Source organism: Taudactylus pleione, unplaced genomic scaffold (genome assembly GCF_031769625.1).
Source record: "Taudactylus pleione unplaced genomic scaffold, aTauple2 ptg000702l, whole genome shotgun sequence".
Taxonomy (NCBI): Eukaryota; Metazoa; Chordata; class Amphibia; order Anura; family Myobatrachidae; genus Taudactylus; species Taudactylus pleione.
Window position 1 is genome coordinate 756,410 of NW_028285104.1, and position 16,134 is coordinate 772,543.

Below are 16,134 nucleotides of genomic sequence, written 5' to 3' on the forward strand. Positions count from 1 at the left end.
CTGACATTTTTTTGCAGGATTTATGTCTTTACAAGGTTTTCTCCAGATTATTGCAAAATTAAGTTTCTTATTTATAACTACAATAGCGTTTACTAAAGTTTCACAAACTACTGTGATATGGGGCAATGTAACAAACTGTCTCTACATATGTGTTAGCCGCTTTTCCCCATGTTTAGCTTTGCTGGAGATGTATCATCTGATCCAGTAGGCTGACCTGTTCCCACCCATGTTTGCATTTATTTTTTATGTGCAGTGGTATAGCCGGGTCCTAACCCAGCAACACAGTGATAGTGAAAGCTATCGCTATACTGTTAATTTTTTGTCAGAACATTATCTTAACGCATGTGCTATCTTGGCAAGAGTTTCTTAATAAATTGCCATGAAGCTTTGTTTCTTATTGCCTTGAATAGCGGCCATGAGATGATATTTAACAGGAAATATTTATTTACTTAATAAATATTCCCCATGATTTCATGAACGACAAACAATTGAAATAGCTTGTAGGCTGCACTATCCGGATCTATTTACTGCTTGAAAGGAAAGTGTAGGATTGTTATTAGTGAGATTACACATTAGCAATCTCTGCAATGGTACATTATTTACATACAGTGTATACATAGTTTACATTAGCTGGGTGAACATGTGAGTCGTAGCGTTGCGTTCTGTCAGACACTATGGAAGTGGAATGGGTAGAATGCTATTGGGTCCAGCAACGTAAGAGATTCTTTATCAGAGTGAAAAAGTAACTTCAAATACAAACTTAATATGGCTTCACAACAACTTTATCCAGGCATTCCTGATTTGGAAAATAATTGAGCTAAAATGCTTTTATACTGAATATAATTCAGACTAATGTGCTAGAGGGCACTTATCCTAATTTAGCTGTGGTGCCCGTAGCTGAAAACTCACAGCTTGGTCAGCTCCTGATACCTGCCTGCTTCGGGGAAGATGACTGTCTCATGAAATTTCCCTGTTTGGTACCAAGACACAAGTCATTCCCCTTTCCTGGTTATACTTTGTAGTCTGTACATATTTATAAACGGCCCAAGTTCCATCTAAAGTAGAAGCATCTCCTAAGAACCTTTCCACTTTCTGTTTGCATTGCTACCCATTACCAACTTTGTTCATTGATTACACATTCTTTCTGAATAGCATTTGATATAAAATAGACCTCGTAATTCCTTTGCCTTTGGCCATTATTTATATTTTGTGCAATACAAAAAGGGTGTCCGTCACTTTTTTGCAAACTACTGTTTTTTTTCTCCTGTTATATAGGAAGAAGTAAAATTGAGAAAGTTGTAATTGCAAACAGGGGAGAGATTGCTTGCAGAGTGATGCGTACAGCTAAGAAGATGGGAGTGCAATCAGTGGCTGTATATAGTGAAGCAGACAGGAATTCTATGCACGTCTCACTGGTACAGTACTTATTTACCCACCTCATACCTAGAGTATGTTTAGTTTGTTGGCATATTGTACTCAGTGGCAAATCCATAATGGGTGCAGGGTGTGTAGAGGTCCATTATTGAAGGCACACCGTCCACCCGGCACCCATTGTACGATGGCTACCTTGCCATGTTTTTGGTGATTTCTTCAGCATTATGGCACCAGCGCCATGTTTAAAAAGAAATGTTCAGAAATATGACACAAGCGCAGAAGGTAGCTAAAACTGTCACCGTGCCACAATCTTTGTCACCTTCTGCGCATAGGTCATAGCTCTTCTGCACATGTGCCATACTTTCAGGGGTCAAGTGGCCTAAACTTTTCCATATGGACCCAATCATCTTAAAATCCCTGATTCTAATATTTATAATTTTATGTGGCTAATATGAATTTTTGATCACCTATATTTTAAATTGAAAAATGTTCATCATATATTGACTTTTATAAGCGTTGTCCACTTTAGAGTTACTATGCTTCAGTGCTGGCTGGCTCTCAGATTAAAGTAATGGAGGTTCCCCGCCAATGTGCCGAAAGTGGGAAGGGGCAATTTATTTAAGATTGGTTATCCAACAGTAGACAGTTGTCCTTTAAATTCTAGCTCTACATTAGCAACAATATGTTTTAAGACATGTATGAATCTCTACTGTATGCAATGTTATATTTTCTTACACCTTTAATTTTGTTGTGCAATAATATCTTGCATTACTTGCAGGCGGATGAAGCTTATCTTATTGGCCCAGCTGCTTCTCAACTGAGTTATCTAGCAATGGACAAAATATTACAAGTAGCAAAAACATCAGGTGCGCAGGTAATATATTCTGACTGCAATGCTTCAGTACAGTGGTATCCAGCAGTTGTTATCTTGTCAGACACATTTAATTTGAAAGGTGATTGTGAGATGCATAAAGTGTGATGAAAATAACTATACTGATATTATTCAATATTTATATTACACATTTTTAGTGGAATTCTATGAATAAATTGTCAATTATACAACTGATAAATCAGAACAAATTTATCAATCAAGACTGAAAATGTCATTGTTAAACCTGGCACTGCGAGTTTTCTGCCAGTTTTTAAAAATAAAAAATTTACCCAACCCTGCCTAGAGGAGGCAGGGGATCTACAGCCCTGGCCAAACTTAGGGGACACCCTTTTTGTCTGTTTTAACTTTAATTTATTTTTATCATTTTGTATATTGTGGTGGCAGGTCTTTTTATTACATGCATATTCTACAGAGTTCCTCGTATAAGAATAGTACCTTTGACCCACCAACATTAATCCCTTCAATACAAACATTTTTGAGGTATTAAAAAAGGGACACCAGCCCCAGGGGGCACCGCACCCCAAACTCATCCCCAGTAATGATAATGTGTATCAGTTATTTATATTATATATTGAATATCTAAAGGGTCATTATTCTAACTTATCTGAAATGGTTTAGGGTGAGAAATGTAGTTGGGTATAAGATAAATGTTTGTTCACCAGACGTTGGTCTTTTAGCAGCTGTGCAATTGTTGGGAGGTCTCACTGTTCCTCTTCTTTTCCTCTGTGGCATTTCAAACAGTAGTTGTGAGGTATAAAGATTCAATATGAATTCTTATCCACAAAGATAATAAGGATTCTTATACTTCTGTTAAATCCTGTTCTAGAAATGAATTTGGAACACTGGGGCATAGCAAGTGGTGTAAGGAGCCTGGGAACTTCAACTTAATTTAAGGATACCGCTGAAAACTCAGGCTTCTCCCCCTCTATACCATGCTTGGCTAACGCTGTCCTAAGGACAGATAAACAAGGAGAGGAGAAGAAACTACTGTCCAAATAAGAATTAAACCAGAGTAGGACAGTGCAAGAAAAAAATACAGACCGCCATGGCTTTGGAGAAAAGGATTCAATGAATGTCCAAATATTCCTTTTCTCCTCCATCCTTGGAGAACACTAGAGACAACAAAGATAGGTTGATAGGGTTGTTGGGTGCTGTACTCTTAGAGATGTCCTAAAGCTGTAGAATGGGTAAGAGCATTCTTCAGAAAAAACCTGCCTGCTGCACTGTAAATCTTGCAGATTACAGATGTAATCCGCCTTGTATATGTCTCTTTAGAGGCTGTCCTTCCCCTTTTCTGGGAATCATAAAGGATAAAAAGATTGTCCACTGACACACCTCCTTAGTCCTCTGGATGTAAATCTTAAGGACTCAGACGACATCTGCTGTGTGGCTGGATCAATGAAGGCTGATGATAATCAGTAATCATCACCCTTTAGCGTCGTCGCAGGCTGCAGACAGCAGCTGTGTCAGCCTCCTGCCTCGGCTCTGCTTTACTACAGCGCAGCCGCAGGTTCGTTGTGTCTGTGTTGACACACTGTGCTGCACACAGTGGAGAGAGACGGGAGTGAAGGCTAGAGGAGTTAGGCGGGCGCTGTTTTATAGATCTGCCAGCAGCTTGCTATCTGATTTATCTCATTTCAGGGGCCAAAATAAGTGGCTGTGATTCTCTGTATTTCTACTTCAGGGTCCATAGGGTATCCACAGGATACCTTGGGGTATAGGTGTGACGTCAGTCATCGGGCACCATAGAGTTAAGCTTTCAGCCTCCCAGGATGCACTAGGGTCCCCCTCCTATATCCCGCCCCCGAGCCAAGGCATCTCAGTTTAGTTTGGTGCCCGGCCGGAGTCGGGTGCACCTGTTGGAGTGGGGGCTAAGAAGAACCCCTGAAGTTTTCTTCATGCAGCTGTGGCTGCACATCTGGAAGTACAGCATGGACAGTCAGTCCTGACGTCCATGCTGTCTTCCCTACACCCCTGCCGGTACCAGAACGCCGGTACCGATCCGGGGATGCTGGTGGGCATCTGGGGTCACAGCTAGCGGTGACCCCAGATGTTCAGGACCATGGCCGGAATCAAGGGGGACAGCAAGGTAAGCAGCGGGGTCCCGCAGTGGGCCCCCGCTGTTACATGGTCCAGAGTCCCCAGGCAGGGGGCTCCCTGGGGACTGGCTGCAGCATGGAGCCAGGTATATAACCTGCGCTTCCACTACCCCCCTGGGACAGCGGACCGCAGCAGAGCGGTAGCGCTGCGGCGTCCCGGGGGTTAAATGCATGCCAGGGGAGCGCGCCTTCCCTGTCTCACAGCCGGCGCCTCCCCCGCTGCACACAGCCCTCTCTGCAACACGCCGACTGGCCCTGTGGCAGCGCTCCTCCCCCAGGCCAGCCTCCTCTCTGCTTCTCGGCGGCCATCTTCAAGAACGCATGGTGAACGCTGCTGGAAGTCTGGACGGAGGCATCGTGGTCTGGGTCCCCCCGCATACCTCTCCTCCGCTGTGGTCAGGTCTGTGTATGCAGCGCTGTGTCCTACCAGACTCTGTGATTTATCAGCGCTGTTAGTGCAGGAATTGAGTTTCTTTGCATTGTATGTGACTGTGCTAGCGCTGCTGCCTGTACTTTCCATTTCTGACTGTCAGCCTTATTACTGTCCCTGTTCTTTCTGCTAAAGCCCTTACGGTGCGGTGCTGCAGGGTGGTCTCTCGCCTTTTTAAAACAATTGGTGAGAGGGGTCACATACTTTCTACCATCATGTCTGAAAGTGACTTTCCTCTCCGGCTACAGTGTACTACGTGTAAAGTACCTTTAGCGGAGGGGGAGGGTAGCGCGGAGGGCCTCGGCCGGCAGTGTTTTTTTCGTTGGCGCGGCCTATTACGGTTACAGCACCGGTACAGGAGCCGCCCTGGGCTTGTTTCGCTCCGGCGCTTACAACCTTAGTGGGCCAGTTAGCTCCGCAGCCCGCGTTTATGCAGATGGGTTTGTCCCAGCAATCAGTGGTGTCGTCACCCATGCAGGGTTTCCCAAGACAATTGGTGGTACTCCGCAGTCTCCCTATTTCCCCTCTCCCGGTTTCTCAGGAGCCGGCGTGGGTTAACTCCCTGACGAGTTCTATACAGCACTTGTCGGATGTGTTGCAAGGGGAGTCTGTGATGCGGCCACATAAACGGCCGGTGGCGTCTCTGTCGGCTCCTTATGAGGATGACGAAGGGACGTCTGATGATGGGGAGATTCTGGATCCTTACGATCAGGAACCTCTCCATACTAAGGACGCAGACGCTAGGTCCAAGGTGTATATTCCTGGACTTATTCGGGCAGTCCGCACAGCCTTGGTGATTGAGGACGAAGTTCCCCCAGCGGCTAAATCCAAGTATGCCTTTTTTAAGGATGTGAAGGGTGACGCCACAGTCTTTCCTCTTTCGGGTCAGTTGGTGGACCATTTAGAGGAGGCGTGGAAGCAGCCTGGCAAGCGATACCAGCCGCAGAGGCGTCTGGCGGTGGCTTATCCGTTCGCGGATAATTATTTTGCTAAGTGGGAATCCCCTCCACAGGTGGATTCTCATGTGACACGTCTTGTCCGTAGTGCCACATTACCAATGCCATCCATGTCCTCCCTTAAGGATGCTACGGACCGCAAGGTAGAGATCTGCCTGAAGTCCGCTTATTCCCTTGCGGGGGGGGCAGCGCGGCCGGCTATGGCCATTTGCTGGGTTGCCAGAGCTATGGAGCACTGGGCGGATTCGTTCGAGGCGTCCTTCGATTCCGACTGTCCGGCTGAACAGGCGGAGTTGATTGGTAATCTCCGTGATTCGGCCACTTATATCAACGAGGCGGCCTTAGACATTAGTACCCTGGCGTCCCGAATTTCTTCAGCAGCGGTGGCTGCTCGTCGCACCTTGTGGTTGCGATCCTGGAAGGCGGACGCTGAATCCAAAAAGGGTTTGGAGGCGTTGCCCTTTAACGGAGAAGTTCTCTTCGGTCCAGATCTGGACAAGATTGTAGCCACACTGGCGGCAGCCAAATCGGCATGTCTCCCGTTGGCCGTTGTCCCTTCTGGTTCAGGACCATCGTCCTTTCGGTCTTATAGGGCCCAGGGCAGGCCCAAACCACAGTCTTTTCCCCGACAGGCTGGTCCCAAGAAATCGGCCAAGCCCTGGAAGCAGACCTGGAGTACCAGACGTCCGGCCCCTAAGCCAGATGACAAGCCTGCGGCCTGACGGTCCGGGCCTCCCTTTGGGGGATCCCAAAGTGGGAGGCCGCCTGCTGCAGTTCGCCCGGTGTTGGTCGGTCACCACGACAGACACTTGGGTTCTCGAGGTGATCTCCCACGGGTATGCCCTCTCTTTCCGGCACAGACCCCCGGCTCGATTTTTCACCACGGGTCTACCATCAGTCCGGAACAAGGCCACGGAGCTGCGGAAGGTCTTGCACACTATGCTCCAGGCTGGAGTTATAGTGCCTGTTCCATTCTCCCAGAGGGGCCAGGGTTTCTATTCCAATCTCTTTTTGGTGCAGAAACCCAATGGGTCGTATCGTCCGATTCTCAACCTCAGGGCTCTCAACAAGTCTTTGCGGGTGCCGAAGTTTCGGATGGAGACCCTACGGTACATCATTCTGGCGCTGGAACCTGGGGACTACATGGTGTCATTGGACATACAGGACGCTTACCTGCATGTCCCTATTCTTTTGCGCCATCAGCGGTTCTTCAGGTTTGCAATCCGCAGCGACCACTTTCAGTTCCGGGCGTTACCTTTTGGCCTGGCGACGGCACCACGGGTTTTCACCAAGGTGATGGCAGTCATGGCGGCTTCCCTGTGGCTGCAGGGGGTCCGCATGTTGCCGTACTTGGACGACCTTCTATTAGTGGCAGGATCTCCGGAGCTCCTTCTGCGCCACTTGGACCTGACCATTGCGCTACTGCAACGGCACGGCTGGTTAATAAACTGGCAGAAGTCCACTCTAATCCCGTCTCGGCGGATTCTGCACCTCGGAGCCTTATTGGACTCGGGACAGCAAAGGATCTTTGTGACGGGGGAAAAGATCTCTGCTTTACAGTCGAGGGTGCGCAGTTGTCTGCACAGCCGCCGGGTGTCTCTACACTTGGCGAGGAGGTTACTGGGCTCCATGGTGTCGGTGTTCGACATGGTGGAATATGCCCAGTTTCACTCCAGACCTCTGCAGCACCTGATCCTGTCCAAGTGGAACGGGCTGCCTCAGTCTCTAAAATCCCAGACGATAGTGCTCACCCCGGAGGTTCGCCTGTCCCTTGCCTGGTGGTTGCAGACGACCCATCTCAACAAGGGACATCCGTTCTGGGTACCAAATTGGGTCCTGTTGACAACGGACGCCAGTCTTCGGGGCTGGGGAGCAGTTTCGGGTCCACACTTGTTCCAGGGCAGGTGGACTCCGACAGAAGCGGAGCTTCCAATAAATATCTTGGAACTCCGAGCGGTCTTCAATGCCCTCCAGCAGGCACATCGGGTTCTCCAGGGTCGCCCAGTGCAGGTCCAGTCGGACAACGCTACCACCGTGGCCTACATAAACCGGCAAGGAGGAACCCTAAGTCGGGCGGCTCTCGTAGAGGTGTCTCGGATCCTGGTATGGGCGGAGCGCAATCTTCCGGCCATATCAGCTGTCTTCATCCCGAGAGTGCTAAATTGGGAGGCGGACTTTCTCAGTCGCCAGGACGTTCATCCGGGGGAATGGTCCCTGCAACCGGACGTTTTTCAACTGCTGGTGGACAAGTGGGGTCTTCCAGAGATCGACCTCATGGCGTCCCGGCACAACAACAAGTTGCCGGTGTACGGGTCTCGCACAAGAGACGAAAAGGCGTCTCTGGTGGATGCTCTGTCCGTCCGGTGGACGTTCCGGTTCGCTTACCTGTTTCCTCCGGTTTCCCTTCTTCCACGGGTAATCCGGAAATTCAAACAGGAAGGAGGGACGCTCCTGTTGATAGCTCCCGCGTGGCCCAGACGGCACTGGTTCTCAGACCTTCAGGGTCTGTCCGTGGACAGTCCTCTGCGGTTGCCGCTACGACCGGACCTTCTGTCTCAGGGTCCTTGTCTTCACCCGGACCTGACTCGGCTGTCTTTGACGGCGTGGCTGTTGAGACAGCCATGTTAAGGTCCAGGGGGTTTTCCAGCTCTGTAGTGCGTACCATGTTACGAGCTCGGAAACCGTCTTCCGCGAGGATATACCATCGCGTGTGGCATACGTTTTTCCAGTGGTGTCGACCGAGAGGTTATGCACCGCGGGAGTTTCGTCTGTCTCGGATACTCGCCTTCCTACAAGCGGGACTAGATCATGGGCTTCGCCTTGCTTCCTTGAAGGTACAGGTTTCGGCCCTGTCTGTCTGGTTTCACCGTAGGATTGCTACAATCCCGGATGTGCGCACCTTTATGCAGGGTGTTCTCCGCATTCAGCCACCCTTTGTTCCACCTGTGGCGCCTTGGGATTTGGCTGTGGTCCTGAGGGCTCTCCAAGGACCGCCGTTTGAACCACTGGGCTCAGTGGATCTTAAATGGCTAACGGCTAAGACTGTTTTCCTTCTTGCCATAGCTTCGGCCAGACGGGTTTCTGATTTAGGGGCTCTTTTTTGTAGACCCCCTTTCTTGATTTTTCATGGGAACAGGGCAGTGCTCCGTACTCGTCCTGAATTTCTTCCCAAAGTTGTTTCCCAGTTTCATGTTAACGAGGAAATAGTTGTTCCGGCCTTTAACTCACCTGGCCTTTCAGTGGGTGAGGCCACTTTGGATGTTGTGCGGGCCTTAAGGACTTATGTTGACCGCACTTCTTCGTTTAGGAAGTCGGACGCCTTGTTTGTCCTCTATGGCTTCCGTAAAAAGGGTTGGCCTGCTTCAAAGCAAACTTTGGCAGCCTGGATCCGTATGGCTATTTCTGAAGCTTATCTTCATGAAGGTCTGCCGGTTCCTCCTTCTCTGAAGGCTCATTCCACTAGGTCTGTGGGTCCTTCGTGGGCAGCTCGACGTGGTGCCTCTGCAGTCCAGATCTGCAAGGCTGCTACGTGGTCCTCTATCCATACCTTCGTGAGGTATTACAGGTTTGACACCTTCGCCTCTCAGGATGCTTCCTTTGGGCGGCGGATTCTCCTTTCAGCACAGGAGCGTCCCCACCCTTAAAGGATACTGCTTTGGGACATCCCCAAGGTATCCTGTGGATACCCTATGGACCCTGAAGTAGAAAATATGAGATATGGTAAGAACTTACCTTTGTTATCTCTATTTCTACGAAGTCCATAGGGTTCCACAGGACTCCCGCCCTGTCGCACCTGTGCTGCAGATGGGCTTTGCTCTGGTCACCGGTTTTTCCATCTCCCTCTGGTGAGAATGTGATTCTTGTGTGTATCCAGATCTTCTTTCTCTCTCTTCCTTCTCCTCCTCCGGCCTATGGCTTGGTACAAAACTGAGATGCCTTGGCTCGGGGGCGGGGTATAGGACGGGGACCCTAGTGCATCCTGGGAGGCTGAAAGCTTAACTCTATGGTGCCCGATGACTGACGTCACACCTATACCCCAAGGTATCCTGTGGAACCCTATGGACTTCGTAGAAATAGAGATAACAAAGGTAAGTTCTTACCATATCTCATATTTTTGTGGTGGTTGTTAGAGTTCTTTGTATTATATGGCACTCATTGCAATCTTCTTTGTAGTGTATGGCAGTCACTTGGATGCTTAGTGTATTTTATGGCAGGTACTGTGTTATATGGCACTCACTGCGATGCTCTCTATATTATACGGCGGTCACTATAATGCTCTCTATATTATATGGTGGTCACTGTGATGCTCTCTGTATTATATGGCACTCACTGAGATGCTCTCTGTATTATATGGTGGTCACTGCCATAATACATTTCTTTGAAGTGTATGGCAGTCACTTGGATGCTTAGTCACTGCGATGCTTCCTACATTATATGTCAGTCACTTTAATGCCCCCTGTATTATATGGCAGTGACTATGATGTTCCCTGCATTATCTGGCAGTCACTGTGATGGTCTCTATATTATATGGCAGTTACTGCGATGTTCTCTGCATTATCTGGTGCCAACTGCAATGCTCTCTATATTATATAGTAACCACACGTTGTGCATCTGAGACACCTCACACACCCTTTCCTGCGTGATAGAATTTAGTATATTCCACCACCTTCTTAAGAGGGATATCTTACAGACCACCACATCACTAATATATTTTTACCGTATGTGTAACAAGGTAACAACCAGTGGTGGGGCTGCAGCGCAGTCCAAAATTCAAATTGGGGAGTCACACCAACTAACAGTCAGTCCCGGGCAGCATTTGGGGTGGCAGTTGGTGTGGCTCTCCTTTGAATTTTGGAGTGCGATGCAGGCCCACCTCTGGAGCCGCCACTGTTAAAAACCTCAAATCTACCAGGTTGTTAACTTGTTACAGATGCGGTAAAAGTTAACCCTTACCGCCCTGGTCCAGTATTGCCATTATTTTTTTATTTTTTAAAAAAAGGCAACACCTTTTTTCTTCTCCACTATAAAGTGGTTGAAAGTAGGCTCCAGCTATGACCTCCATTGAAATAGCCACACACCCTGTGTTGACCACACCCACACACTAGTCATGCCCCCACATCACTAGTCACTCCACAACAGCACTTGTCACATACCCCTGCTTCGGCTCACAATAGACCCTTCATAAATTTCATCTCCAGGCCCATGTAGACCTTAATTTGGCACTGGGGTAGGTTAGAAAGAGCTGGTTAATCCTCTGTACACTTAGTGGCTGCTGGCTTTCCCTTAGGCTAGCTGTAGCTGTCTGTGAAGAGATTTTTTGTGGTCTTGCCAGAGTGGAAAGCCAGCCAATGAGGAGGTGCTGTGCAAGGATGGTACCATTCCCCTGCCTCCACTTAGGACCAAGCAAAATGGGAGTATGCTGCACAGATGTCAGCCCCAGTGCCAACTCCTTTGCCTAGTATGGCTGCCTAAGACATGGGAGACCCCTCCATTGGTGCCAAGGACTCTGCTGCTACCACCTTCTAAGCCAGTTCCAACACTTTAGGATCACTGCGACTACCAATCCACACACATTGGTGCTGTATCTTCAATATTGTGCCTCATGGTGCTGGAGCATGGGGATGCTGGGTACATACTTATAGCGGCAGTGGCTGGGTCCCACACTTGGAGCATGGGGATGCTGGGTACATACTTATAGCGGCAGTGGCTGGGTCCCACACTTGGAGCATGTGGATGCTGGGTACATACTTATAGCGGCAGTGGCTGGGTCCCACACTTGGAGCATGTGGATGCTGGGTACATACTTATAGCGGCAGTGGCTGGGTCCCACACTTGGAGCATGTGGATGCTGGGTACATACTTATAGCGGCAGTGGCTGGGTCCCACACTTGGAGCATGTGGATGCTGGGTACATACTTATAGCGGCAGTGGCTGGGTCCCACACTTGGAGCATGCTGTGAGCAGCAGGAGACTCTGGTCCGGAATCTCCTCAGCCACCTCCAAGCATCCCCAATTGTGGTTGAGGGATACTTTAAAAGAATCTTTTGCAATAATAAAAAAAATTGGAACATAAAAACTAAAGAGCATCTATAAAATTACACCTAGCTGTGGTGGGCACATGAAGAATACTGAGGATGGGGGTAGCTAATCTGGGTACAGAGGGGGAGGAGCTTGAGTTTTTTAGTTGTAATTATAAAAATGTCCAGGTCTCACACCATTTGTTATACCTCAGTGCCCTCAAGGTTGAAGGAAACAAGGCCATGTAGGTATATATACACAGTTGAACATGATTAAATTACATTAGATATTATTTAAAGATGAGTCAGCTGTGTTGGCACTTTAATCTTTCTGTTAGAACTAACAATATGTTATACCCAAGAACACACCCAGCACTAAAGATTTGTAGCATATTACATTGGGAAGTAATTCATTGCTTGAAATTTATTTCTAACATATACAGTATAATGAGAAATAAACTACAGTATATTCTTAATAGGTGTTTTTGTTTCTTGCCTCTGACTCTTTATTGTACACATTTTCCCTTATGTTCTTTGGCAGGCTGTTCATCCAGGTTACGGTTTCCTGTCAGAAAATACAGAATTTGCAGAACTGTGTAAGAAGGAGAACATCATTTTTGTTGGACCTCCCTCCTCCGCTATCAGAGATATGGGAATCAAAAGGTGAATATATATTTTTGTGTATGTGGACCAGTAAATACATCTGTACAATTGTTCCTTCATAAGATGTAACAAAGTATACATTTGTAGTATACATGACAATAAAAACTAAACTACATACCAATTACATGCATACTTTTCTTCCAAGCACATCAAAGTCCATCATGTCAGCTGCAGGTGTGCCCATCATAGAGGGATACCATGGGGAAGACCAATCTGACAAACACCTTAAAGAACAGGCTGGGACTATCGGGTATCCCGTGATGATTAAAGCTGTTCGTGGGGGAGGTGGTAAGGTAAGTTCGCTGATTATGTAGCATTGACTTGATTCTAGCCTAAGTGATAATACTATCATGTTTCATCACATGAATCAATATATGCTGGATATTAACTAACTATATGATCCTTAAGATATATAGAACACTAGATATATAGAACACTAGACACATTTTTTTTTCCATTTAGTATCTTGTTGATTTTACATGCTTAACAACAATACAAAAATAGGAAAAACACTGCTCACCATCAGGTTACATTTTGCCTGATGCTGCAGCGTCCGCGTTTTACAGTATGACGGTAATTTTTCTATGACTTTATGCAAATACCGCTACAAGTCCTTCCCTGGTGTACAAGCGTTCGTCTGCATGTGCAAGGATTGAAACAACACCTTGATTGTCTTTACCATGGAAACTTGCATCAGTCCCATGCTAATTACAGAATCTCTATCAGAGATGGGTACGGGATGCCAGCGCTCGGGATCCCGGCAGTGAGAATCCCGACCAGGTTACAATCCCAACAGCTCTAGGTAAGTAAAACCTAACTTCCCCCTCCCTGCACCCTAAACCTAACCCTCCCCCTTAGTGCCTAACCCTCCCCCTTAGTGCCTAACCCATAACCCTCCCCCTAACCCCGCTACTTTCCTTCGGGATCCCGGCGGTCGGGATGCCAGTGAAGGTATTCTGATAAGTGTTGAGATGTTAGGCGTCATTATTCTGAACATATCCGCCATCAGAGTATGGACTCCAATACGAATGATTATGCACCTGAGTTCGCAACTACTTCAGTGACACGCCCATAACACACCCATAAAGACGTACCATGTTTGCGTGTCTGCATAGCTCGCTCCCTGTCATCTCCCACTCACTGCCCGAGAAATCTCAATACATTTTCAAGACATTTCTCAGACCATGTGTCTGAATCGTAACTGCGAATCTGTGCGCACATACTCCGAACGCATGCTCAGTGCGACTGAGACACATTCTCAGAAGAAATAAATCACTCAAATGTGTGCAATGTCAACATTGCGTCTGACTCAGACTGACGCCCATTCTGTCATTCACTAATATTGGCAGCCAAAGATATTCCCTTATTGCTGCATCAACATTTAATATGCCAGTGCGCATGACACGCAAACCGTATCATTCCACCATATACCTCCACGGTCTACATTTAATAACTTTAACAATGTATTTGCTACTGTATGTGAGGCTTTTTTATCCATTCTACTCCTTATGTTAGGCATTCAGTTATGAAATGCTCAAGGCATAACTGTGCCTATGGGCTGTGGTGTCAGGATCACTGGTAGGTAGCCATAAGGAAAGAGCTATCAACTGGTTCCATTGATGTATCTATAATGGGTGCAGGGTGTGCAGTGCACACGAGTCCCTCAGTACATGGGGCCCACACCGCACACCCTGCACCCGTATATTTATACTTACCTCAACGGACCCCTTTGTCGGCCGGCACTGCAGACAGAAATCACCAGGAAAAAGTTGTGGCGGCCAATAGAAAAGTCTCTGGGAACATAGCATGGACGCCATGTTCCTGGAGATCTGTGAAAAGCCAGAGTCTACTGCGCTGCCAGAGAGGAGGCTCACATGGAAGCTGCAGACGGGCTCCTACCTCTCTTAAACCACCCCTGAGGCTCTTAAGAAAGTTTCAGAAATACGAAGTTATTTTGTAGCAGGAGAGTTCCTTAAGTAAGGAGACATTGAGGACTCCCAACAGACCTGGTGGTCTGTTGGGATCCTTAATGAATGGGTCTCATGGCAAAACTGAGAATACTAAATGAAAATAACATAGCGAATCCCTTGTATTCTAAGTGGTACATTTACTAAGAATCGAGTTTGGGGGAGATTAAACTCGAACAGGTTCCAACGAACATGCATTAGTTTTTCCAGAGCAAACTCAAATTTAACAAGAAGTGAGTTTTGAAAAATAGTGTTTTTCGATGGTGAAAGCAAATGTATTTATCATGCGAGTTTTTGGCAAAACACGTGAGAGAATGGATGTGTTTTTAAAACATGCATCATCCTAGAAACATGTTCTGATTGGTTGAAGCAGTCACGTCATGTACACACTGCCTAAGCATATAAATATGCTACAAACAGTCCGACCTTTGAGGGTTTTGTTGGTTGGAGTTTGCAGAGGGACAGTGAGGAGTGTGTTTAGTGGTGTAGGACAGTTTTTGGCTAGTGGAATCGATTGCTGCTTGGTTGTGGAAGTTTTGTGTTAATATTGTCTTGTTATTTATCTGTGTCTCATTTTTCTGTCTTTCTTGATTGTTTTTTTTCCTTTTGTCCTGTCAGTGGTGTTTGTGTGTTTGTGGTGTGTGTGTGGGTAGTAGGATAGGAGGTTTGTGTAAGTTTGTATTTTATTTGTGTGTCTTGTGTTTGTATAGGGAGGGGGGCAGGAATATGTCCAGGCAGAGGAGAGGTAGGGAGAGTGGGCCTGATTCAGAGCCGGACGCTCTGACCAGGGCCCTCCTCCATGAAAATGGAGCGGCCTCCTAGCCGCTCGTATAGCTGTGGGTGACCACCCACAACATATGCGAGCGGCCAAAAAGATGGTCTTGACCATCGCGACCATCGGACTTGCGATGGAGACCCTGCGGTAGGGTCTCCCTGCCACAAGCCCTGGAGTGATTTTGGCTCTATCAGAGCCAAAATCACTCCCACTGACATCACTAGTGATGTCAGTGGGGCCGGCTTCAGACGGTAGGCGTTCCCATAGGAACGCCTCCGTCTGGCAGGCATGCCCCCGGCACGCCCACCAAAGGGGGCGTGCTGTCAATCAACATCGACAGCACGCCCCCTTTGGTGCGAGACCCGGAGCGATGGAAAGCCCGTCGCTCACCGGGTCTCGCGCATGCGCACGACGGAGCTCCCTCCGTCGTGCGCATGTGCAGTGGGGAACATCGAGCGGGTCTGAATGACCCCCAGTGTGCGGTGGAGGAGGTTGTTGCTCAGGAGCCCTGTTGAGCAGTACGGACAGCAGTGATGAGGTGCCCAGGCAGAGGGGAAGACCACGACGGGGCACAATGTGAAATTCTCTGTGGAGGAGAACATGGCCCTTGTGCTGGAGGTCATGAACTCCCTCCATATGCTGTTTTGATGAAAGGCTGCCAGAACATCGACCCGTCGCAAAAATGCCATCTGGGCAGTCGTTGTGAGTGCAGTCAATATCACCCAGGACATTAGGCATGCCCGAAATGCTATAAAAAGCTACCCTGACTGCATGGCACTGTGACTCCTGGCTAGGGAAGCAGATGCAGGTATCCATTAGTGGCTGAAATTCCGCCATTACCTGAGTTAGGTACCGTGAGAATGTTGACTGGGATATCCCGAGAGCTCCGATCACAGACTGAAAATTACCAGTAGCCAGAAAGTGCAACACAGCCAGAAGCTAATGCAGGCCCGAGACAGAG

General features: G+C 47.8%; 1 protein-coding gene across 1 annotated transcript in view; it reads left to right on the forward strand.

Annotated features, from left to right (window-relative positions):
• The window catches only part of MCCC1 (methylcrotonyl-CoA carboxylase subunit 1), a 79,367-nt gene that overhangs the window by 7,846 nt on the left and 55,387 nt on the right, over positions 1-16,134 (forward strand). The window contains exons 3-6 of the mRNA XM_088456368.1: positions 1,276-1,415; positions 2,153-2,248; positions 12,310-12,431; positions 12,577-12,724. Of these exons, the coding sequence (XP_088312494.1) occupies positions 1,276-1,415; positions 2,153-2,248; positions 12,310-12,431; positions 12,577-12,724 (506 nt within the window). The remainder of the gene's footprint in view (positions 1-1,275; positions 1,416-2,152; positions 2,249-12,309; positions 12,432-12,576; positions 12,725-16,134) is intronic.